Genomic DNA, 25985 nt, shown 5'->3' with positions numbered 1-25985 from the left:
ATGCAGTGTGTGTTTCTCAGTTTGTACGCACCCCTGTGCGAGCCGTGCCGCGAGCAGCAGAGACGCATCGCTCGGGTGAACGCACTCGCTGACTTCCTGTCGTCATGACTAAGGCGGTAAGGGGAGAGGCCGAAAGGACGCCCCGGGGTCAGCGGTGCTTGACCCCTGGGGTCAAACGAGACAGGAAGAGGTCGGGCGGTGGAATATCTCACTCCGGCTCCTTCACCGTTGCTTTGGCGCAAAGATCTGGGTCAGAGGTGTCCTGTCATTCAGCACTCTCAGGTCACATTAGGTAAACATGCAAATCTCTTGCATGAATAGATATATGTGTATGTGTGTGTTTGTATATGTGTAACACCTGCCTTGCGGCACACTAACAGCAGAGGTAAATAATACATTTTTTGAGTAGTATTTAAACTGAATTCTTTCCCGGATGGAAACAAGATGGCTACACTCAAACTGCACTCTGGTTACGACTTATATCTCCAGAGGCCTGGGCCAGCAATGCAGATGTTGAATGAGCTACTCTACAGCAATAAGTTACTATGTAGTGAACCCTGGTGATATTAAAATAACTTACACACCCCCACATATATGACATATATGATTTAGTTCATGTAGCCTTCGGTGCTAATGAAAAAAATACTTGAATACTACAAATACGTCCCACACATCTATAAAATAAAATAAAAAACATCGACAAATGGGTATTAGAAAATTGTCCTTGGAATTGTATACATCCAGCAGCGTATTTGCTCGCTGGTAAGTCTTACCAACGTGCTTCATCCTTACCCAAACTCCAACTTCATTTGTTTGTAACTTTTTGAGTTGCTGCCACGTGATTGGCTGATTTGCGTTAAGGAGCAGTTGAACAGGTGTCCCTAATAAAGTGGCTGGTGAGTGTATTGTGGGTAATTAACCACACTGTCAGGCACATGCATCCCAGCTTGTTTTGGGAGATGTGACTGGACAGGGCTGCAGGGCCAAATCAATCAACTGAATGAACACGCAGAGCTAATCAAGCGCAAAGTTTATTATCGAGCTCTGCAGAATCCAATCACCGCTTCAATTATAGGGTCGCTAGTTACTGACTGCGCACCGCTACAAAATTGGCCCCTTCTTACTAGCTGCAACGGCTCTTTGCGATTGGCCTCCTGAGCTGGCGGCACAACCAATCAGTCGCTGGCTAATGAAAGTCGCCTCGCTGATTGGCTTTGTGGCGGCGGCGGGCCTTACTCCCCTCGTTTCCCACGCTCCCGCGCGTCCCAAAACCGCTAATGAGAGCCAGAGAATCTGGGTCAGCCTCTGATCTTAGGCTGAACTCCCCCGACGCTGTCTCTCAGCCTCAGTGCGTCCACCGCTGACTCATAGCGGCAAGACGTGTGACAAGACGCCTACGGCCTCTCTTGAACTAATACAGGCTACAGACAGACTGCTGACTTACATTTCAGCACAGCAACACCGACGCTACAGACGGTGTAGGACAGAGACGGACGCTACGGCCTCTCCTTTGAACTTAACAATACCAGTGCTACAGACAGCTACCGCTGACTTACATTTCAGCACAGCAACACCGACGCTAGAGACGGACGCTACGGCCTCTCCTTTGAACTTAACAATACCAGTACCACACACAGCAGCTGCTGATGTGACATAATGTAAGAGCACCTCGTGTAGCAACGAAATGGGTCAGAAACAGGCGCTGTAGCAACGAAATGGGTCAGAAACAGGCGCTGCAGCACCAGGACGGTAATAGAACGCGGTTTCAGATTCTGCGTGTTCAGACTCTGCTGCGCTGTTACGCAATGCTCCCACGCCGCTCAGAATTCCATTACCGCCGTAGCCTAATGGACTGTGATTTGAGTTTGGGTAATGGCGCCTGAGCGGAAACAGTTGCGTCTCTGATTAATGTAATGAGCGGCAGGCCGTGTAGCTCCGGCGGCTCGCTGCTGTTGCTGCGGGCCCCTGGCGTGGGCCCCGGGCCCTTTCCCACCCTCTCTCCGGTGAGTCAGAGGGGCCCCGAGATGGCCGCGGGCCGTCTCCTGCGAGGAGCTCTGAGTCACGGGGGGAGCCCTCGTCGAACGGGCTCTCGTGACGAGCGGCCCCTCCCCTCACACAGAGTTGGGCGGCGCGAGGGCGGGAGGCCTGGGGTACCGGGCGTGGCCTCGCGTGCGAGCGCAGAGGCGGTCCCGGAGTCCCGCTCAGAGCGATTGGCTAATCGATGTCGCGCCCGGCGCATCGCAGACAGACTGCCGTGTGCATTATTAATGCGCCCCTCTGCAGCTCTTCCCCAGAGCTGACTTCTCCCTGCTGCTTTACAGCAGCTGTAGACCTGGGGCAGAGGCAGGGAGACGCATGTTCATTTACTGACTCACACACTGTCAGTTACTGATTCACTCACTGTCAGTTACTGACTCTCACACTGTCAGTTACTGACTCACACAATGTCAGTTACTGACTCACTCACTGTCAGTTACTGACTCACACACTGTCAGTTACTGACTCACTCACTGTCGGTTACTGACTCACTCACTGTCAGTTACTGATCCACACACGATCAGTTGCTGATCCACGCATGTTCGGTTACTGATCCACACACGGTCAGCTATTGATTCACTCATGGTCAGTTGCTGATCCAAATATGGTCGGTTACTGATCCACACACTACCATTTTGAATTGGTAGGGCGTGAGACATGTGGTGTCCTGACAGGCACTTCTCCCACTGGGGCTGATATTCACGTATGGTAAGAAAAAACACAGGGCCAAGTTACATTAAATAATGGAAACAATGGGTATTATTTGTTTGGAATAGCGCTTGTTTAATTTGTGTGAGCTAAGATTACCTACATCGTTTACACTACATTTACATTTCCATTGTTTGTGTACACTGAAAGTGTGTTCTTGTTCAGTTGTATGTGCACATTCTACCTATAAGACATAGCCTAACTGAATTGGGTAAATTCTCTTTAATATGTCGTAGAGTAAAGTATTTAATTCTTCAGAGGAAATATATGAATATCTACTCCTGATATTTGTACATTATGGTAGTTTTACTGATAAATTACATGATTTCAGCCAGTATTGAGCTATATTGTGGGGTTTGAAGTGTGTCATTATTCTGCAGAACAGGGATTCCCATCTAAAGGCTCCTGTCTAATCCAGCTGCACCTGTCTGACAGGAGAGACCACATGGGCTGTCCAGCCTCAAGTCTCAATAGCAGCCCTGCAACAAATCAAAAGCCCCCCCATTTTGTACCGACTTGGTCATTTGATGGCAGCAGGTGGTCAACATATTTATGTGATTCCAGCCTTTTAAAGACTATAAATGCACATGTGTTATATTTCTTAAGCCCTTTACATTGCTTTCATTGTTCCCAGGGGTGGACAACTCTGTTTCTGGAGGCTCTAGCTATTTCATTTTCATCCCAACTTCTACTCTAAACTATTCAATTGGCCCTATCATTCATGTAATCTAACATTTTGGCAACACTTATCGATAAAAACAGCTTGTCATAAAAGCTGAAGATTGTTCTTGTGTTCCTTTATGAAATATTTCCCTGTGGTCTTGTCAACATGTGAACCTGCGTTGGTGTATAAAGCTAATTAGTGAACTGAGCCAGAAACAGGGTACCCATTTCTTTTTCCCCAAGGGACTCATTTTCCTTGACTAACTTCCATAATTAGAGCTGCTTTGGTGAATATGTGGCCATGTAAATAAAGGCTAAATATATTAATAACTTAAATATAAGTTGTGTAAACCGCATAGTTCTTCCAGTTTGTGTCAAACTGATGGACCAAGTGATCTACAATCAAACCACATGAGAGCAATACCATAGTAATGTGGTGCTGAGCACGAGAAGTTTACTTTGAAATGAAATTACTCTCATATCTCTCTTTAACGTGTGCATTTACATTTCAGCCTCTATATTACTGGTCTTAGCACATGGTCAATGCACAAGTGCATTTAGGGTGTGGCCAGACCCACTTTTGTTAGTTTCACAGTGGACAGTTTAAGCGCAAAGGCAGGCACAAGGTTCAAAACGGCTGGACTTAGTGGCTTAATTAATGAATTAGGGTATGTCTTGGGCGCAATATGCTATGAACCAATCACAGTGTCGTCTTCCATTCCCTTTAAAGCCATCTGCGTTTGCACCTTGGCGGATTTCTAATATGAAGACGGATTTAGCAAGTGTTTAAAAATACAGATTTGCCTCTGCGGAAGAAGTCCATTGAGAGTTTGACTTAATTGTGTGATGTGGCAGTAGCCGTGCAAGGACTTCAGCTTTGGATGGGCCAAAGTAATTCTGGCCGGGCTCGTGAATTGCAAGAATTAGCCCAACTGTTTGCACACCCCATGTCCTTCAGCTCATGAATTCACAGTAGGTTTCATGGCTCTGTCGTGGCAAATATGCACTGTTTCTCATTAATGTGCTGCTTTTGACATAAACGGCTGATCAGCGTTCTAAACCGTTGACACCTGCATTCTACACAGCTGGAAGCTGATGGGTTGCTATAGCAATATAGAACACTGGATGGACCGATTTCTGAGCGATGTCATAGCTGAGGTGTGCACGCAACCCTGGGGCAGTATATTCAACATTGAAAAAGAAAAAAAAACTTTGCTGTACAAAGATTTGGACTTTATTCAGTCAATTAAACAATGTGCTGCTGGTGTGTTTTGGTTCATTAACTGGAAATGCATCACACCTTCTAAAGTCCTGTAATATGTACTCATTTACTCTATATCTGAGACATCCACGACTTTTGGCAATATTATGCAACATGCAACACACCGCAAAGAATATTCCGGCCATCTGAGGGCTTTAATGTAATGTTCTACCCACCTAGGCACATTACTATTTTAATATTACGCTCGAAAATAGCAACAAAACTGCAACGTGACTTAAACCAGATTTTTATGCAAATTCTTACAGCTGCATCAAAATAGCAATATGCCAAATTAACATGACCACGCCTTTAACCAACCCGCCCACATTGGCACAAGATAATTTGCTAATTTAACAGCATAGGTGCTGAACGGGAAAATGACACCTGCATCCATTTAAAACTAACAAAGACACTTCTGTTTGCATTTCCCGATTCTGCCCTTAGTCTCTGAGTTTCATGTGATCCTTAGCAGTTGTAGTCCCATATTTGTTCTGTAATATATTTGTTTCTGTTATTGTTTTGCTTATGGCCCGTCTGTTTTATTGTACCATAGATAATAAAAAGAACAAATCAGGTCAACAGGCACTGAGGCCTAAGGGGTTGAATTGCATCGCCTAGTCTGTCATTGTATGACAGAATTATGGCATTTCTAATCTCAAAATGAAGGCAGAACCTATGATATTTACCTTATAAAGCTCCTTGCGTGATTTATAGTTCATGTACAGATGTTTGCACATAAAAATTCTGTTCATGGAATGATAGTCGTCAGTCAGTTATATGTTAGTTGGCAGTGACTTGGGAGGGACTGTAACCTGAAGACTGCAGATTCAAGTTTCGAATGGAGCACTTATACAGGGCACTTAACCTGAATGGGTTTGGTAAACATCCGGTTGTGTAAATAGGTGACACCTTAAGGTCTAAAGCATTTAGGCCAAGTTTCTCACCAAAACTAAACAAAAATAAATAGTCATTGTTTAACCCAAGCTTCTAGCTTTAAACCTCACATGTGAGGTTATGTTTCACACAATGATAAGCTGGGGGAAACGGTGAGCGAGTCACAAAAAAACTAGGCTTTGAAGCCCAAAAGGCTTTTGTCTGTGAGTAATGATGTGTCTCTATTCCCTCTGTGACTCTGAAGATTTAAATGAATTTCACCTATTGAAAATCATGTATCTTGGGGACAAAAGGCAGGTGCGTTTCTGCATTAGAACACATAGGTCTATTCCACCAGTTTCAAAATGTGTAGTCGGCAGTGACAGGGAACACAGGACTAGTATAGAAGACCAGCACGGTCTTTGGGGCTTTGCTTAATTAAAAGGGACTTTTCTTTATCGCCATGAGCTGTAATGTCGGACACAACTGCACCCTGATATAGCCAGGGGCAACTCCCATTGAGCCTGCTAAGGTCACACAAACACATAATGGGGTAGCCGTATCAAACACACAGCAACATGGGGACTTCAGGAGTGTCTGGTTCAAGAGCAAGGTCTTAAAGTGTAACGGTCAGAAGGAAGCCGTTGCCCCGAGCGTCGGAAGACAAAGGCCCGTGTCCTTTTTAATGCGTATCCCCTGTTGGCTTTATGAGGCCTCCTCATTGTCCCGTGGCTGTTTGTTTTCCCTTTCAGGCTGGTGGTGGTTTTGTCTGTGTCCCGGGGCCAAGTTGTAGCCCACTGTCCTACAATTTGTGCCCCTCTAGCCCCCTCGGTCTAATCTTGGCAAGTTTATCCCCCCGTCGCTATAAATCTGCCCAAAGCAATGCCAGTAATGCCAACAAACACACCCGGTTTTGGCATATAACCAATATTTTCAAACCAATCTACTTGGTGGAGGCAGGTCTAAGAATGCAGAAATTTAATTGTAAACCAGGGCTCAACAGTTAAGCCTGCTCACTTGCCTGAGGCAAGTAAAACATGGTGTCAGACAAATAAAACTGTTTGTTATAGGGCTAATTTGGTTAGTTCAAAAACGTTTTGTGTGCTGCTAAGTTAGTTCAGGAGTTTGGTGTGCTTAGTTAGTTCATTGAGATTGTTGTTGTCACAACCTGTCTGTTCAGCATATGGGCTGTATGACTCAAGAATTCTATTGTTTCCACACAGAAGCTAATACAGCAATAGAGGTTCTTTCCTGCCCCACATGTCATTGGTGTCAACCTTTCCATATCTGGACAAGTATAAATTGAGTGTGAGCAAGTAGATTTGTTCCCAAACTGAGAGTGAAAAAACACTTAACATTGAACCCTGTAAACTAAAACACCTAGAAGTGGTTGAATTGCAAGAGGAGGCTTGTGTCAAATTTGTCACACTTCAACTAACCGCCCTCTGGGAATCTGTCCATTGTGTAAGCTTGGGGGGAGGGGAGCTAACTGCTGCTACAGTAAGCGGTGTTTCCAGACGGCAAGGAAAGAATGTCTTGAGATCTTTTAAGATCCTGCGGTCTCTTTCCAAAAAGACTGCCTCTGACCTCCTCCGGCCCCCTCCTGGTCCCTCAAATGAAGAGGTGTAAATCTTCCGAGCCTCTGAAATGCAGGAGGACAACCGCCTCCCCTTTCCACCGAGACTCAGTCGGTAGGTATGCTCTGGGAACTCTTTCACTGGTCGCATAAACCTGCGTCACATAACACACTAACAAGGCCCCCGAGCTTTCCTACAGGTGCTCCTGTGGTGTGTATCTGCTTTTTTAATGACAGAAAAACAACATGTGACTTTTTTCCTTATATGATTGCTTGTTTTTTTAATGTTTGTCGCATATAAATTGAATGTGCTTGTCTGTGTGTTTATGTTCTGCCACATCAGGTCTGAGGTAAAAAACTGAAAAAATGCTCCAGTTAGATCAAACAAGGGTTGATATTCCTGTGATGAAATTTCTTGTGTTGACCTGTAATCAAGAGCTGTGGCTTGTACCACATATCCAAAATGTTTGATCACTTGGAATTCCAGTCCTTGGTTTTGTAGGGATTGTTTCTTCTCCCAGCACCAGTGGTGCGATCGGTTAGCGCGCCGTACTTATACTGCAGTACAAAGCAGAGCAGTGCCGAGGTTGTGAGTTTGAGCCTCACCTGGAACAGAGTCTTTAAATGGCGAGCATTGTTGGGCTGTATGGCCTCCTCTCGTCATTATGTTATGTTATATGAGTGCACAAACAAAGCCAGCTTCTGAAAAATCACATCAAAGTAACTGGAAAGTAGTGAATTCATTGCGAATCATTGTGTGGTTTTGTACTGGTTTTTCAGATGACTTAGGGAATTGTAGGAGTAGAAGGAATTAGCCATTGTTTGTGGATGGCCTGTTAGCAAGAGGGAAAGGTGGGGCAGCTGTTGTGTGAATGAAGTTGATGAAGTGTAGGTCAGTATGGGGGGGGTGGGGGGGTTGTGGGGAGAAGTGAACAGATGAAAGCTTCCATCCGAGGAGAGTCGGGCCAGACCTGATATTGTGGTTCTCCCTTGGCAGTTATGTGAACATTTAAGGGACTGATTTGTCTCAAAGGGACCCCCACAGAGGTACAACACGTTCACCTGATTGTTCTGGTGTCTGCAAAGCACCGGCACCAACGTTCACACTAAAAACATCAATTAGCCATCGTTTCTCAGATCTGTAGCCTTGTTAGCCACATCAAAAAGTAACCTCAGCCATCTTTTTGATATTTTCTTGTGCATTATTCACGTCACTTTGCATTTTTCAGAGTTTGTTATTGATGAGGTGTATTTGCGTATGCTTCCTCTAGATTCATACCCTATTCAGTCTGTCTGTAACTTAGAGGTTCATATCTGAATTACTACTGTAGTGTACTTCACATCTCTGCTGAGCGGGGACGGTGTAACCTGGTGAGGAAAGGGGATTGTTCAGGCGACCACAGAGCCCTCTGCCCTCTCTGACCCAGCCCCCGACCCCCCCCAGCACCCTCTGCTCAGCCGTGACGTGAATAACAAAGACACCCGAGGGACTGCCAGAGCCAATGCACTGATTGAGGAGAAAATAGAAGGAGCTCTGACATGCAGGGCTATTGTAATTCTCCAGCCTCTGTCTTTTAAGTGCTTCTGCTGAGGAAGGATGTTTAATTAATGGCCAACCGCATCCAAAGTTTAGGAATTTTGGACAATATCTCGTAGCCTTCCTCTTTTGCTCTCTCTCTCTCTTTCTCACTCTCCCTCCCTCCCTCACCTGATCTTTGTTCCATTCCACTTCAGAGTTGTTTTTAAAGTTTTTACACTACTGCGGCTGTGTATTATAAATAACTGTGATGTGTGAACAGCCAAAAAGGAATTTCTCTGTTACCACAGACTCAGTAATCGGAGTAATCCTAATACTGCATTATCATTCCATTCTGTGCTTGTACTTTGTGCTGGGGTACATGCAGTGGATCTTTGTGTCGAACAGTTTTGCACACAGATGACAGAAGACAAACCACTTCCATTGAGTGTACACAATGCCTCGCTTTGCATTGACTCCCACACGCATTGATGCACTCGAACAGTACTTCAGAAACATGCACAGGGAACCTCCTCTAATTGATTGCTTTCATGGCAACCCTACATCCATAGAATGAAATGTTTCTACCTTCCACATCCAGAATGGGCAGAGCCATACGCATTTGAGACATTCTAACATACTCTGTCTTGGCTCGTCCAGTCTATCCTCCTCTTTTGCATGTTAACGGCCATGTTGGATGGAGGGGTGGAGTTCTCCCTGCTTGGAATGAATGCCTGATTTGTGATCTGTAAACATGATTGGGCGTTTTGGGTTAAGCACCCAGGGTGTAATGGAGAGTCGATGAGACTGGTCTTCTGAGTCCTTTTCCCAAATCGTTTCCCTGCATGGTTGACGCACCACATGACCTCATCTCTACTAGACGTCTATAGGTCTGTCTGATTCCAGCTCCTTGTTCCAGGGGTCTTTTTTGTCTGGGCCTTTATGTGCGTTGTCTGAAGAACTAAAGAGTCCCAGCCTGCTTTGCAGTGGCTTTGTGAGCGAGGGGCTCTGCCTCGGTGGCATTGGAATCCCTGTTTTCTCATTGGCTAGCACAATGGAGCAGGTCAGTCGGAAAGCTAAGGAGTGCCAGAGAGGTGCGGGGGGTGGGGTGGGGGGGTCTGTCAATCAGTCTCAGTATCACCCCTGACTGTGACCCTTCGAGTCCGCCATGTATCGCTAAAGATGCCGAACCCCACAAAATATAATTTGCAACTTCCTTACATCTCCATTTACCTTTCAGGAGGAAAACTGTATTTAAGTGACTTTGTTTTAAAGCTGTATGCCTGCAGAGAGGATTGGAGGTGCTCTCTCTGCTCCTTGACGATATATGCCTTGTGTAGCTCTATTTGGAGATTCTCCCTCGTTGAACTGTGAATAGCGCTGAATAATTATCAAGATGGTCACTGTGTATACTGTAATATACTTGTGATAGTCAGGCAATTCCGTTTTTCAATATATAAATACTCTTGACTTATATAAGATCCAGTGTCCAATAGTTACTCATGTTAAGCATGTTCAGGAGCTTGGATTGCAACGGGATTGCAGTGACTGTCAGATCTGAAGGACCCGCAACAGGTTGTGAACTTGGTGTGGGAACCCTGTGCCAGGCCCAAAAGCCATCAAGAGCCCTTCAAGCAAGAAAAACACTCCAGGGGCACCAGAATGTTTTCTTTTCAAGTCGTCTTTATGTTCCCTCAGAAGTGTTTTTGTGGCTGTCAGCGCTGTTGTTTAAGAGAAACACGGAGCGTTCTTACCCAGACTGCATTGCTGCAGTAAACCCTCGGTCTTGCAGGTACAGTGGGTCAGCAGAGTGTTTTTCTGGTCTACTTCCTAGAGGCCCTGCCTTCTCTTTATTTCCCCCTCTGGGGCTCTGTGCTTTTATCGACTGTCAACCTTTAATGCCATGGACAGTAAAGCTTGCTTGTGTCCTTATTCATTCAATGCAATGCATTCTTTATGACCCCTGCAGATTTATTACTGTTTTCAGTCTTTATCGAGCTGCTCTGTTACCTCAAGGAAGACTGAGCTGTTTTTGTGTCCTTAATAGGTGATAAAAACAAGAATCAAAGTGGAAAAACTGAAGTAAGAACGTTGCATACGTTAAGGGAAAAGTGAATTTATTAGAGAATTCTCTACTGTGTAAAATGTCATCGAGCCACACTGTTATTTGCTGTTATATATTTAGTTTTGTAATCTCATTTTGATCCGGTGCCAGGGTATGTTATCTCTGCATGGCTAGAGACATTCACACTTCAATAGGGAACTGATTTGTAAATCAACTTTCGCAGAATGCTTCTGGAATTTATGACTTTGCCTCAGACAAACGGTCAATGTGAGGCTTTGAGCAGAAAGAACAAACAACATGTAGAAGAATCGGTGTGTGGATTAGGTCATCTTAGCCCTCTGTGCCGTGAAGGAGAGATCAGAGTTGTGCATTCTGGAACTCTGATATTGCTGACATGGTGACATTGCTCACATCGACACATTTTAGCTGCGCTGTATGTATATGCAGAATTTTGGGCAGAATCTCGTTTTTTCTTGTTTTTTAAATTTTTTTAAAAAACTGTTTCTCAATTATAAAAGTACATCTGCAGTTGAACCGTGAGGGGGAGGGGGGAGGGGTGTGAAGTTTGACAGACAGGAAGGTGAGAATGGGCTCATTATTCATACAGGGAACATTGGTTTTGGCAGGCCTTTCAGGGGGAAGAGAAATCAGAAAAGCTTTCCAAGGGCGGGGGGGAAGAAACGCAAATGACACAAGTGTGCATCGCCACGCATAATTTCGAGGCTGATGAAACAGTTTGGCACGCGGTCGCCTTCTTGATTGTAAGGTTTTAATTTAAACAAACCCTCTCTTGCTGGAAAAAAATACTGATTTCTTGCTGACACGTTTCTCGTATCAGGTGAAAAGTGAACGGCGCTCTTCCTACGTGTAGTTGAAGGGATCTTGCTGTTGGGAGAGGTCACTGTTTGTGTAATCGCGTCTGTAAGCTGTGATCGCCTTTTCCCTCTCCTTCCTCCGGCCTTGTTTTAATAACAGATAGAGATTTCGACCAGCCCTTAAGTACCTCAAACAATGGCGTTTCAATTAGAGCTGCTTGTGCTTGCATATATTATCTTAATGCCGTAAGCGTGCCAGGCGGCTGGAGGCTCGGGACCAGCCGGGGGGGTGCTGCGTTTGTTTCCCGAACCGCGCAGAACCCGGATTTGCCAGAGTAACAGGTTTTCGGGGGAAACGAGCGCATACACGCAAACCTGTGCGTGTCCCGGAGGATTTTAAAGCTGCGGGGACACCTGACAGGGGTAATGGAGGGCTTCTCAACACCCCCCCCCCGCCCCCCCTTCCCCTCCCACCCTCGTCCCCCATCCCCACACAGGCCCGGGGATCATTTGCAACTCCATTGAGCTTCTATTGTAAACCCCCCCTCCCCTCACTCTGAAAAGAAAATAGGGTCACAGAGGAGAAAGGGGGAGGGAGGGGGATGTGTGTGAAGGGGAATGGGTGGGTGGGTGTGGGGTGTGGGGTGTGGGGCGGGGGGGTGTTAGCACAGAGTGGACACAATGGGCGGATTGTGTGCGATCTATATTCAGCTGGCAGGGCTCCAGCGGCGGCCTCATCAGAGCGAGCGCTAAAAGACTTTTCCCCCCCTCGTCCCGGGGTACCGCGGGACGGCAGAAACGCGAACGCGGCGCGCCGAGCGGCAGGACGGCGCAGGAAAGTGCTAGCGCGGAGTCTCCCCGGAAACCGCGCAAACTCCACGGCAACGGCGCCGAGAAGGGGCGAGCCCGGCACTCTAGCTTTTTTGAAGAGCCCCGGGGGGGGGCGGGCTTGCGTGCGTGTGTGTGTGTGACCGTGTGTGTGTGTTGCCAGGGAGAGTGGGCGGGGGCTCAGTTGTAGTAGAGGTGGAAGGGGGAGAGGCAGCGCCGGTCGAGCCGCGCTCAGAGAGAGAGAGAGGCAGTCAGCGAGAGCAGCGCGTCGGCAGGATCCCCCAGCAGCCCAGGTTCTCCCCGCGGCCGTCAGGTTCTCTCTCGTTCTCCCGGCCCCGCCCCCCCTCCTCCCCGCCTCGCCTCGCCGTCCCCGCGCCCCCCGCGGAGAGTCCGCCGCCCGAACCCGCCGCCATGGTGTTCATCGGCACCACGCTCAAGTCCGTCATCAAGTACTTCAAGAAGAAGGGTAAGCGTCCGTCCTCTGTCCTCCCGCAGGGGGGCTCACGCCCTCGCCCTCGCCCTCGGACCGGTTGGGATTTTTAAACTGCTTTTTCGGAGGAGCTTTTTTTCGGACCCGGTCCCGGGGAGCCTCTCTGACCTCGCTTCGTCCGGGTGGCCGTTTTTTGCGTCCTCTGGAGCGTCTGCCTTTTTTTCTCTCTCTGCTGCTGGGCTCGGCGCGTTTTGAAAGCGCGGGGGAATCTCTCCGTTTGCCCTCCGCGTGGGTCGCGCTTCGGCGTCGCGGCCGGCGCGAGGCTCTCTCAGAACAGAACCGCGCGCGTCCTTTTTTACGGACGCCCTCGGCTCGGAAGCACGCCCCGGCTCCCGGGTCTTCGCCGCCGGCCGCCCCTCGGTGCACGTGGCGCTCCGGGCTCTTCTTTTTCCGCGGCCGGTTTCCCGTGCCCGCTTCCAGCGCCGATGCCGCCGTCTCTTTCCGCAGCCGTTTTTGTCCGTAGTCCAGTCCCGGGGCACGGGGCAGGGTGTCGGGGTGTTAATTGAGTCGGCGCATTTCAGCAAAGCGTGACATTAGCCACGGGAGACGTCGCTGGTTGCGGGTTTAAACGGGTTTCCTGCGCTGCGATCGGATTGCCCCTTTCATCCTAAAAGAGCCAGCAGAGAGCTCAGTGCCGTTAGATTGCTTGAGCCAGCGCCGTGCTCCTATCTGAAAGGGTTCTTGCGTTAAAGGAGACAAAGTATCTGCGTGGGTCCTTATTATAAAAAAAAAGGTGTTGGTATCTTCTGTCTTTCAGCTGTCAGCAGCTTCTGGTCTGTGCTTGGGGGCGGGGGGGGGGGGGGGGGTGAAGGATTCAGACATGTTGGTAATGGAAAGGGGTGGGGGGGGTCACAACCTGTTTAGGCTCAGGAAGGACAGGGTAAGTAGCACGGGGGGGTTTGGCAGGGTGTGTCTGGGTCATGGCTCTGAAAGTAACAGAAGGGCATTTGCTCCTTTTCCCTGGTGGATCCAGCCCGTCCCCTCTCTCCCGGGCGGCCAAATTAAGGGTGACCTCTCTGAACGCTGACCCAGGATGTGTGTGTAGTGAACTTGGTGCTGCGAGCCCTCAGTGTTCTCTATAAGGTGTGTTCGGTAGCAGTGCTTTCTCTCTCTATCACTCTCTCTCTGTCTCTTTGGTGTGTTTAATAGCAGTGCTCTCTCTCTCTCTTAGGTGTGTTCAGTAGCAGTGCTCTCTCTCTTAGGTGTGTTCAATAGCAGTGCTCTCTCTTAGGTGCATTCAGCAGCAGTGCTCTCTCTCTCTGTTATGTGTGTTTAATAGCAGTGCTCTCTCTTTGCTCTCTGTCTCTTAGGAGTGTTCAGTAGCAGTGCTCAATCTCTCTCTCTGTTAGGTGTGTTCAGTAGCAGTGCTCTCTCTCTCTGTTAGGTGTGTTCAGTAGCAGTGATCTCTGTCTGTTAGGTGTGTTCAGTAGCAGTGCTCTCTCTCTCTGTTAGGTGCGCTCAATAGCAGTGCTCTCTCTCTTTGCTCTCTCTCACTCTCTGTTAGGTGTGTTCAGTAGCAGTGCTCTCTCTCTCTGTTAGGTGTGTTCAGTAGCAGTGCTCTCTCTCTTTGCTCTCTCTCACTCTCTGTTAGGTGTGTTCAGTAGCAGTGCTCTCTCTGTTAGGTGTGTTCAGTAGCAGTGCTCTCTCTGTTAGGTGTGTTCAGTAGCAGTGCTCTCTCTCTGTTAGGTGCGCTCAGTAGCAGTGCTCTCTCTCACTCTCTGTTAGGTGTGTTCAGTAGCAGTGCTCTCTCTCTTTGCTCTCTCTCACTCTCTGTTAGGTGTGTTCAGTAGCAGTGCTCTCTCTCTTTGCTGTCTCTCACTCTCTGTTAGGTGTGTTCAATAGCTGTGCTCTCTCTCTTTGCTCTCTCTCACTCTCTGTTAGGTGTGTTCAGTAGCAGTGCTCTCTCTGTTAGGTGTGTTCAGTAGCAGTGCTCTCTCTTTGCTCTCTCTCACTCTCTGTTAGGTGTGTTCAGTAGCAGTGCTCTCTCTCTTTGCTCTCTCTCACTCTCTGTTAGGTGTGTTCAGTAGCAGTGCTCTCTCAGTCTCTCAGCCGTGTTCAGCAGCAGTGCTCCGTGCGTCTCCTTTGTTCAGGTTTTGCCCTTTGTGCAGTTTCCTGTCCCTGCTGTAGAGAGGACGGGCGGGTTCTCTGGCCCCGTGTGAGGAGCGCGTGCGGGTGTGCTCTCGGCAGGTTGCCGATGCCGTAGCGTAGCGCTCCGCTAGCGCGCCGGGAGCGCGGAACAGGGGCTCGCCCAACCGCGGCTCAGCTGGACGGGGCTGCAGCACGCCATCACGCGTCTCACAGGAAACGCTCCTCTTCGCTCACCCTGGACCTGTGCGCCGCTAATGGGGCTTTTACACACCAGAGTAACCGAGGGGCCTGCATCGATACCAGCAATTAACAGGGCGCAAGCATGGAATCACAGGCACCCTGCCGCACGAACACGCAGAGATCTCGTTTTAAGTTTTTTAATATTTTTTGAGTGGCAGCTTACACGCTTTTCCGTTTGCACGTCTGCACTGCGTTCTTTCTTAAAAGAACTGATTGAAATTCTGGGGCTTCTCAAAGTGAAAGTCACCAACAACTCTGTGGTAGTGCCACCCCCCCCCCCCCCCCCCATTAATCTGATTGGTAATCCATGCTCGCAGTGGGCAACTAATTTCACTGCTGCAATTTTGCCTTTGGGTGCCTGTGGCTGGGGCCTATAATCAATAGCAGGAAGTTATTGACACGTATTGATGTGTGATTGGTTTCCTGTGGCTTTGGGCCTGGCTGTGGAGGTCCGTTGGCTGCCTCTGAGCGGTGGGTGGGATACTCCAGGGCAGGCTGGGGGGATTACTTCAGCTTCAGACCGGTCCAGTATAAGCGCTGAGCTTTAGACTGATCCCAAGATCCAAATCCCAAACAAGGGCGTTTTTGTGATGGTTCCCCACCAAATCCCTTCTTTTATTCTTTTTTTTTTCCCCCTTCTGAGACGAGTGACCCCGGGGTCCACACGAGCCCCCCATCACGTGCTGGCGGGAGGGGGGAGGGGGGCTGAGCGGAGGGGACGTGGAGCTCCAGGCTCCTTTTTCCACCAGGAGAAGTGTCCTCTCAGGAGGGCTCAGAGCACACGTCAGCGAGGGAGGTTATTTTTAAACCGAGCGTTTCTGGGCCCTGCGGGACTGAAACGAGCGGACCTCTCTCGGTCTAGACCGGCTGGCCGTTGTCCTGCCGTACCGTATGGTTGCGCCTCGTGACTTGGCGGTTCTGTCGGGCGGTCGATTGCGGTCCTCTCTGCCCTTTGATCACATGACCTGGGCGGCCCGGGTGGCGTAACACTCCGACCCGCCTCTCGCACCGTCTGTCGATCAGGATGACACATGATGGGACCGTCAATCACTCACACTCCCACAGTTTCACTCAAACTGCTTTGATGTGGTTTTCACTTCGACGGTGTGGTCGATGAAGATCATGTTACCCATTTGGGAAATAGAGTGCATTTTTATTTCTTTATATCTATTGTAGTGTTCATTATGACCAATTACAAAAAACTATTATCAGTAACACAGCAGACAAATTAGTTTGATAGATAATCAATTGCCATTCATTCTCCATCTGATTACAGTTGGACTCAGCCAGGAGTTTTCTACCACTGTAATACTTTACCACATGGTAATACATCTTTGTCATGGTATATGAGTCACTTTAATGATATGCAAATCTGAAATTGGAAGGTGCTTGTAACGGAAAATGCCAAAGGGCTAGAAACGAAGTTTGTCAGGTTTATCTCCCAAATCAACCTTTGCGCAAACACCCTGTTCTGACTGCTGTACTGGTGTTTGCATTCACTAGGTAAGATTAGGTTATATTAGATAGTGCTTTCTCGTGTGTTTTACAGAAATTTGACACTGTGTACACCTGATACAAAGCACTCCCTCAAACATAGTCCAGTGTCACATCACTTGCTTCCATCCTCATTGTTTATTACCCACGTGACAAAGGGTTTGAGCATGGAGCATTTTTTCCTGACTTGAATATGGAACACTTTTTTCCCAAGTTGGAACTTGGAGCACGTTTTCCTTGAGTTAGAACCTGGATCTCCTTTTCCCTGAGTTAGAATATGAAGTCAGTTCTTTCTGAGTTAGAACCTGGAGTCAGTTTTCTCTGAGTTAGAACATGGAGCATGTTTTTTTGCCCTGAAGGTGAAAGTGTAGCATGGTCAGGTTCCTCTTGTTTATCCACACCGTGAGTACAAATGCAGTTTGTTTCTTTCTCGAGGGCAGCTGGTAGGTTTCTCAGCTGATGGTTTAACAGGATGGTTTAACGGCAGTCCCATCAGCATGCCGTCAGGTCTAATGGGATGTCCCACGTCTGGGGTGTTTCCGTGTACGGCCCATTCGCACCTGTCCTAACAGCCCCCCCCCCCGCCGCACCTTTTGTGCTGCTCAGTCAAATGGCAGCATTTGCTGTGGGAACGGGCTGGAATTTTGGGACCTTGATGGTCATCAAAATGAGCTTTAGGAACTCTCACTTTTTCATGTGACCTTATTCTGTGTTGGAGTGTTAACTGGTTTACCAGATGAATAGACAGAACAGCATTTGATGGTGAGCCTTTTTTCCTCTGTTTTTTTCATTATTGGCCAACACCACTGGAATCTGAGCATGGATTGTGTTATTTTTAATAGCATCAAAATGGCATCCTGTACTAAGCAACATGCACGCACAATTTCTTCAAACAGTAGTTTCAGATACAGTACATAGTCATTTCTGCCTCATTTTTAAACTGTACCTGAATTCCTATTATCTTAGATTGCACATGAATTAAATTTCACCCGTCAAATGTGTAGCGTGTGGTAAATGATGTATTTCTTACAAAACCATATAAACTCCTTTGGGTTCTGAAGGTTCTGTTGTAGTTATTTTACACCACCTTCAACGTGGTAAAATGCAAACATGGGTGGAGTGATGGCCAATTGACCTCTGTTGTTGTTGACAGATGTGGGGTGGGGGAATTCAACAAAGATTCAGGTGATCATTTAAAACAGAGCAAACGTGTCACAAGTCAATGATGTGGCCAGTGGGAGCGTGCATTGATGCTTGCATAATGGTGTATGGGTTTGAATTAAATGACAATTGTGGTCAAGCTTTGAGCAGTGTAATGGTCAACATGCTATGGAAGGTACTGTGTTTGAAATTCATATGCTTTAATTCAGTTGGCTTTAACTCTAGATTTCTTTTGTTCATCAATTCATCAATAGCATTTTCTTTTTTGCACTACAAAATGAAGTACTTAATCCTCTCTGGTATGCTTGAGTTGTTTCCCATAGGATTTAGGGTCTTATGCCTTCAGTATTGTTTATTTGCATAAAAAATGAACTCTACATTTCCCATGCCTCACCCACATCATTAATATTTGCTCTTTGCATCTTTGTATATTTTTTTAAAAAGCCCATTGTCATTTCCAGCAGCATGGCTCATTTTAAAACCAGTTTTTCCAGATTTAAAAGACTGAAGATGTGGGAAGTGCACACCTACAGCGACCCCACAGCTGGTGATATGACTGTGCTTATTTTACTTTCTTTAAACTGTAAAAATAGCCACAGTGACTGCATCCTCAGTGTCCCTCCGAGTCTATCTGGGACAGTGTCCCTGAGTGTGTCTCAATGGGAGTGTGTCCCTGAGTGTGTCTCTATGGGACAGTGTCCCTGAGTGTGTCTCTATGGCACAATGTCCCTGAGTGTGTCTCTATGGCACAATGTCCCTGAGTGTGTCTCTATGGGAGTGTGTCCCTGAATGTGTCTCTATGGCACAGTGTCCCTGAGTGTGTCTCTATGGCACAGTGTCCCTGAGTGTGTCTCTATGGCACAGTGTCCGAGTTTCTATGGGAAAATGTCCCTGAGTGTGTCTCAATGGCACAGTGTCCCTGAGTGTGTCTCAATGGAGTGTGTCCCTGAGTGTGTCTCTATGGGAAATGTCCCTGAGTGTGTTCAAGGGTCTCTATGGGACAGTGTCCTGAGGTCTCTATGGACAATGTCCTGAGGTGTCTCAATGGGAGTGGTCCTGAGGTCAATGGGTGTCCCTGAGTGTGTCTCAATGGGACAATGTCCCTGAGTGTGTCTCAATGGAGTGTGTCTCTATGGGACGTGTCCTGATGTGTCTATGGACAATGTCCCTGAGTGTGTCTCTATGGGACATGTCCCGAGTGTGCCAGGGACGTCCGAGTGTGTCTCAATGGGAGTGTGTCTCATGGCACGTGTCCTGAGTGTGTCTCTATGGGACAATGTCCCTGAGTGTGTCTCATGGCACAGTGTCCCTGAGTGTGTCTCAATGGGACAATGTCCCTGAGTGTGTCTCAATGGGAGTGTGTCTCTATGGCACAGTGTCCCTGAGTGTGTCTCTATGGGACAATGTCCCTGAGTGTGTCTCTATGGGACAATGTCCCTGAGTGTGTCTCTATGGGACAATGTCCCTGAGTGTGTCTCTATGGGACAATGTCCCTGAGTGTGTCTCTATGGGAGTGTGTCCCTGAGTGTGTCTCTATGGGAGTGTGTCTCTATGGCACAGTGTCCCTGAGTGTGTCTCTATGGGAGTGTGTCCCTGAGTGTGTCTCAATGGGAGTGTGTCTCTATGGCACAGTGTCCCTGAGTGTGTCTCTATGGGACAATGTCCCTGAGTGTGTCTCTATGGCACAGTGTCCCTGAGTGTGTCTCTATGGGACAATGTCCCTGAGTGTGTCTCAATGGGACAATGTCCCTGAGTGTGTCTCAATGGGAGTGTGTCTCTATGGCACAGTGTCCCTGAGTGTGTCTCTATGGGACAATGTCCCTGAGTGTGTCTCTATGGGACAATGTCCCTGAGTGTGTCTCAATGGGAGTGTGTCCCTGAGTGTGTCTCTATGGCACAGTGTCCCTGAGTGTGTCTCTATGGCACAGTGTCCCTGAGTGTGTCTCAATGGGAGTGTGTCCCTGAGTGTGTCTCTATGGGACAATGTCCCTGAGTGTGTCTCTATGGGACAGTGTCCCTGAGTGTGTCTCAATGGGAGTGTGTCCCTGAGTGTGTCTCAATGGGAGTGTGTCCCTGAGTGTGTCTCTATGGGAGTGTGTCCCTGAGTGTGTCTCTATGGCACAGTGTCCCTGAGTGTGTCTCTATGGCACAGTGTCCCTGAGTGTGTCTCTATGGCACAGTGTCCCTGAGTGTGTCTCTATGGCACAGTGTCCCTGAGTGTGTCTCAATGGGAGTGTGTCCTGAGTGTGTTTCTATGGCACAGTGTCCTGAGTGTGTCTCTAGGCACAGTGTCCCTGAGTGTGTCTCAATGGGAGTGTGTCCCTGAGTGTGTCTCTATGGCACAGTGTCCCTGAGTGTGTCTCTATGGCACAGTGTCCCTGAGTGTGTCTCTATGGCACAGTGTCCCTGAGTGTGTCTCTATGGCACAGTGTCCCTGAGTGTGTCTCAATGGGAGTGTGTCCCTGAGTGTGTCTCTATGGCACAGTGTCCCTGAGTGTGTCTCTATGGCACAGTGTCCCTGAGTGTGTCTCTATGGGACAGTGTCCCTGAGTGTGTCTCAATGGGAGTGTGTCCCTGAGTGTGTCTCTATGGCACAGTGTCCCTGAGTGTGTCTCAATGGGAGTGTGTCCCTGAGTGTGTCTCTATGGGACAGTGTCCCTGAGTGTGTCTCTATGGCACAGTGTCCCTGAGTGTGTCTCAATGGGAGTGTGTCCCTGAGTGTGTCTCAATGGGAGTGTGTCCCTGGGTGTGTCTCTATGGCACAGTGTCTCTAACCTGTGTTCTGTCTCTCTGTGTCTCTGCAGCTGTGTCTAATCTGGATGAGGAGAGCAGGTGGACTGTGCACTACACAGCGCCCTGGCACCAGGGGGAGAAGCTTCGCCTGGCAACCGCCCGGTGGGTGAGGCCAATCACCTGAAGACTGCGCTGCGAGGTGAGTGTGTGAGAGAGCCAGCAGCCTGTGAACACTGCGCTGCGAGGTGAGTGTGTGAGAGAGCCATCAGCCTGTGAACACTGCGCTGCGAGGTGAGTGTGTGAGAGAGCCAGCAGCCTGTGAATACTGCGCTGCGAGGTGAGTGTGTGAGAGAGCCCTCAGCCTGTGAATACTGCGCTGCGAGGTGAGTGTGTGAGAGAGCCATCAGCCTGTGAACACTGCGCTGCGAGGTGAGTGTGTGAGAGAGCCCTCAGCCTGTGAACACTGCGCTGCGAGGTGAGTGTGTGAGAGAGCCATCAGCCTGTGAACACTGCGCTGCGAGGTGAGTGTGTGAGAGAGCAGACAGGGCTGCTGGAATATTTTTTCAAAACTACTCTAATGTATACAGTCCTTATCTAGCTGCTTTCAGTATTCCCGAAGTTTGAGCGCGACTCAAAGTCAAAGTAGCTGAAAGACGGTTAACTTGGGCAGGGACATCACTTCCTTTAGCCCCTGATAGCGTGTAGCATTCCCGTATTCTAGACAGACGTTTACCTTTTCTCACCTTGTTGTGAGAACGTCTGCGTGTTTGTTTAGCTGCACAGCGCGCTCACGTCAACCTCCCATTCCAGTCTGCCATTAGAGGGAGTTAGCAAACACAGGTGTGGGGGGCGGGGGCTTGGCAACCGGAGAGCGCGAGCAGGTTATCGGCTTCCGACAGGCTATCGGACGTTTCAGGAACACCATCACCTGTTTTTACGGGCGAGCGGGGTGGCCGCTGCCCCCCTCCGCCAAGGTCAGCCGGAGCCGGGGAGCGGTCATGGGAAAATGGACCCGGTCGCACCGCGGCGGGATCTTATCGCCGAGCCCCGACCCCCCTTTTGTGGGAAGAGATAAAGGCAGCGGGAGAGAGGGAGAGAGGGAGAGAGGCAGATAAGCAACTCGATACTTCATTGTATTGAGTCACCCCCCCTTGAGCCGGCCCCCCTCTCCTCTCCCCTCCCCTCCCCTCCCCCACCCAGCTCAAACCCAGGGCCCATTGTGCTCTCGTCCTTTTCTCATCTCCCGAAAAAGGGCTGCCCCTCCCACCCCTCCCCTGCCCGGCGGTGTTCTAGGGTTACACCCGCCTCGTCAATATTGATGGAGCTCATATGGACCACCTGCACCATCGCTCATTCCATCGACCCCCTCCCCCCTCGCCAAGGCAGGTGTAAAACATGTCTGTAGGACCTTGAGTCTGCCACCCCTCCACTGTTTGGGTGAACCGGATGGCAGCTGATTGGTGGACGCCTTGAGCTTATCGTTTATTCCCTAAGGATTGTTGTGGGGGAGTCCTGCCGTCTGTCCGTCTTTACCTGTTGTCACTTTTTGGGCACCTGCTACAAGGTATCGGGCTGTAACAGACACCTCTGGAGATGGTCCACGATCAGCCTTCTGGGCCAGCCTAGGGCTCTATCTTTGTTTCTGTCTCTCTTTTCTGCGCTACTGTCCAGCCTCTGAGCTTTGGCTGTGCACACAGGCTATCTGCTACTGAAACTTCACTCATTTTACTGATGTGTCCTTTGAGGTTTTCTGTCATTCTTAAAGGAGTACCATGGTGATTTTCACACTTTCTCGGTTTTATGTGCTATTTGCACAAGAGGCATTGAAGAAACACAATGAGCAAAGTATTAAATATGTCCGTTCTGTATTTTTGGAGAAATATGCGTTTTAAATTCATCGTCCTATTTTCAACCGGTTGAGAAAGTTGTCATTTTTCTACGTCACGAATACAGTAACCACTCCTATTTCCACACCCCGTAAAGAAATCTGACAGGACACACCTTCCTGCTGTTCAGACAATGCAAATATTTGACTTACGTTAGGTTCACTTAAATTAGAGTGCCTTTAGATTATTTCTGGTTATATTCATTTAGCTAGCTAGCTAACGTTAGCTAGCTAGGAGGTTTGCTTTCATAAGGCAATGTTATCGATAACGTTAGCTTGCTAGTTTGCTTTTATGAGGACGTTATAGTTGTGCTTTTATCTTAATTTGTCTAGCTAGATAGCAAAAATTATAACTGGATATAAGTCAACTTCCTTACCTTAGCTATCTATCGATACTTGATATACTACTAAGCTAGCTAGCTTGTGAAAATTCAGTCTCCCAAAGAGAGCGCGTATCATGGGGGTAGCTATGGTAACGGGGCACGGTCTGTCAATCATAGCTAACTGACAGTTCTCATTACCACGCCCAGACGGTTCGGGTGAATTTTTATAGTGGTAAATTTAGGCTTAGAAAAATACGTTTTAAAGTACATTGAAATGACTTAAGAATAAAAAAATTATGCACATTTGTTTTGTTGTTGCCTGAAGACAACTGGGAAGTGTCACGTTCAACCACCATGGTACTCCTTTAAAGCCTCCATCTTGTCTCTTTGCCTCTAGTGTCTTAACCCGCAAATATTTGGGCCTTTCAATTTAATGCTGTTTTTGTCACAATTGTGCAAAGAAAGGAATCTCCCTGGCTGGTTATGGTGCAGACATTTCCCCTTGACCACCAGGCACCAGGTCTTGGCTGGTCTTTAGTGCCAGCCGGCTTCAGTGCAGATGGTACCAGGTGCAGGTAGACAGAACTATGACTAAAACACCTTCTGTTCCCAGGTTTATATCCCTGGCAATGTTCACCGGAAGTGATGTCACCATGCTGCTGTGACAGGATTGTCTAGTAACAACTCATAATTACTCTTAAACAATACATATGCTTAATGACGTATTGTCAAATGGCTTTCTCAAACTACTTAGGACTTGTTTGGTTTTTTAGCTTCCTCTGTCCCTATAAACTTGCCAGTGGGTCTTGAAGGTTGTGACATTACATTTCTTGTAGCGCTTTAGCAGATGCTCTTATCCAGCGTAACTTACATTTAATGACCTTATATAATGACATTGCAGTCACTGCATGTGTTAGGAGCAATCATAGGGTACGGTAAAGACACAGATGCAAATAGAGGAAAACAGTATGGACTTGCTCTGAAAGCTCGATATCGGCGTGCTCTGGGAGGTTCAATATTTAATGAGGCGGCTGGATGACAGTGGTGTTAGGAGGCTCCTGATAGGCCTTGACGGCTTCCTCCTGGGTCCCTCCCCATCATGCCTCTGGGCTTGGTGGGGAAATGTGGGGGCATTTTCCCATGTCCTCGGTGAAGTTCCCATGCGTGGAGTTCTTTTCACACGTGTCCATGGTGATGTGTGTACAAGCACGAGGAAGAGGCAAATGTCAAAACCCCTCCCATATCGCACGTGTTCCTGACCGGCTGTGTTTGGTGTGCAGCAGAACAGTGGAGAGTGTGTGGGATAAACCAGTCCAGCCCAGCTTCAGTCCATTTCACCCTCTACCAGACAGAAACACCAGCGACCCAGCAGCAGAGGCACTATCTCTTTAATTCTTTTCCAGAGAAAGAAAGCCTGCCTGTCCGAACAAAGCCGGTCGAGGGAGAACGGTACACATCACAGAAAAATAGAAAAATACAAAATCTTTAAAGGGTCATCACCCATTAAACGTCAGGGAAAGTGTACCCTGAAAAGAGTATGTGTGGATCACAGCCCTCAGTGGGAAATTATCACTGCCTGGCAGTTGCGCTCGATGTTACTGCGTGGTGTGTGTGTGTGCTGATCCTACAGGGCGGTGCTGCAGGTGGATGCCGCGTGCTGATAACGCGCTGCCATACTTAGCGGTCCTCTTTCAGCGCCGCCTTCCTTACGAGGCTGTCTGCAGTGTTTCCACGGTGACCTGGGAGGACGTGATTAATTGCGGAGGGGGCCGTGGTGAATGTAGGCCACGCCGCTCCCTCTCTGTCTCTCTCTCCCTCTCTCTCTCTCTCTCTGCTCCTCTCCCGTCCGTACGCCCGCTGAGGGAGACGCCCCCCGTATCGCTCTCCGCTCGCCGGCCCGTAAAATCTGCCGCCGGGGTCGCCGGCTGCCGTCAGGCTAACGGGCTCCGCGGTCGGGGCCGCGAGGGACGCCCGCGGGAATAAGCGCCGCCCGCTCCCGTTTCCAGAAGCTTCTTTGCTCCACCAGTAAACCGTCTCCCCTACTCGCCATGCCCCTTCGAAGAAATCCCTCCCGCGTTACGTTAACGATAAATTTGTTGGTTGCGCAACGTTCCAGTTTCGGGGAAATCGGTGTGCTTTGCACACCAGTGCCAAGGTCCTGCCGGTTGCTTTGGAAACCATGCGGGAGGGAAGTGAATATGCCAAGCTCTGTGTGCCATCTGTATGAACTGGCATGGAATTAATGAGCTAATTATCTCCCCCGGCTTTGAAGGAGGAAGAAGGATCTTGGGATAGAATGTCCTCATAATGAGTCAGCGGGGATCATCCAGTGGCGCAAATTCACCATGCACCACAGATAAATGTTGTCCATGTCAACTTGTGACCAGTAAACTTTGATAGGCTATATATATCTGGTGACAACAGTACATCTGTGGTGTGCAAGGTTTTATCTAGCAACATGAGTAGATCTATGGTGCTCAGACGTTGCCTGCTGGCACTGGCCCAGATCAGTTTCATCTTTTTATGTTTATGTCTCACTGGATGTGCAACTGGTTCATATTCCCACTGTATATTTCCTCAGGGAAAGCAGGTTTGAACGACAAGTATCGGTATCTGTTTACCTGAGGGGTTCACTTGGAGAGACCGCCTGGGTGTTTATGTCTTCTCTGTGTGCAACAAGAAATACTGGCTTCCTGAAGGCGGATACTGAAAGAGAATGAGAGCAGAAGATTGGTTTTCATTGGTTTAGCCAGTGTTGTGGTGGAAGCATGAGTATGAATGATGTAGGCATTTAAAGAGCAGCTTCAGAGCACCTGCGCAGCAGTGGAAAAACACAGTCAGTCAGTCTGTCTGTGTCTGTCGGGATGAAAGGGAACCTTATCCCCGGCCCTTGATCCAGCTCGCTCAGATCCTCCGATCTGCCGAGCCTAGACGGGTCCTGGCGGTTCGGCGGGCTCCAAGCTTCGACTGCGAGTGCCCCTTTCAAGTGCGCGTTCAAAGCGCGGATCGCGGACGGGGGCTTAGCGGCGTCGTCTGAACCCGCCAACCCCCTCATCAGCCGGACCGTTTTTGTACGCTCCGGCCGCAATCGCTGCGATCGAAGACCTCTGCGGTCGATAGCCCTCCTTCCAGAAGCTTCCGTCGACGGTCCGCGGGTGGAAGGCCAAACAGCGCTTTGATCTGCTGCCTCTTCTGAGCCTGGCCGCTGATGACAGGGACGTTGCGGCTC

The 25985-nt window shown here is 48.6% G+C and overlaps 1 protein-coding gene across 1 annotated transcript in view; it reads left to right on the top strand.

Moving 5' to 3' along the window:
- nhsl1b (NHS-like 1b) overlaps positions 1-25985 on the top strand; it is a 157276-nt gene that overhangs the window by 107714 nt on the left and 23577 nt on the right. The window contains 2 exon segments of the mRNA XM_064339221.1: positions 20620-20691; positions 20694-20747. Coding sequence (XP_064195291.1) covers positions 20620-20691; positions 20694-20747 — 126 coding nt within the window.

Source organism: Anguilla rostrata, chromosome 6 (genome assembly GCF_018555375.3).
Source record: "Anguilla rostrata isolate EN2019 chromosome 6, ASM1855537v3, whole genome shotgun sequence".
In the NCBI taxonomy this organism is placed as follows: domain Eukaryota; kingdom Metazoa; phylum Chordata; class Actinopteri; order Anguilliformes; family Anguillidae; genus Anguilla; species Anguilla rostrata.
The sequence above is the reverse complement of the archived record's forward strand: the minus strand, read 5'-3'. Positions and strand labels throughout refer to the sequence as shown.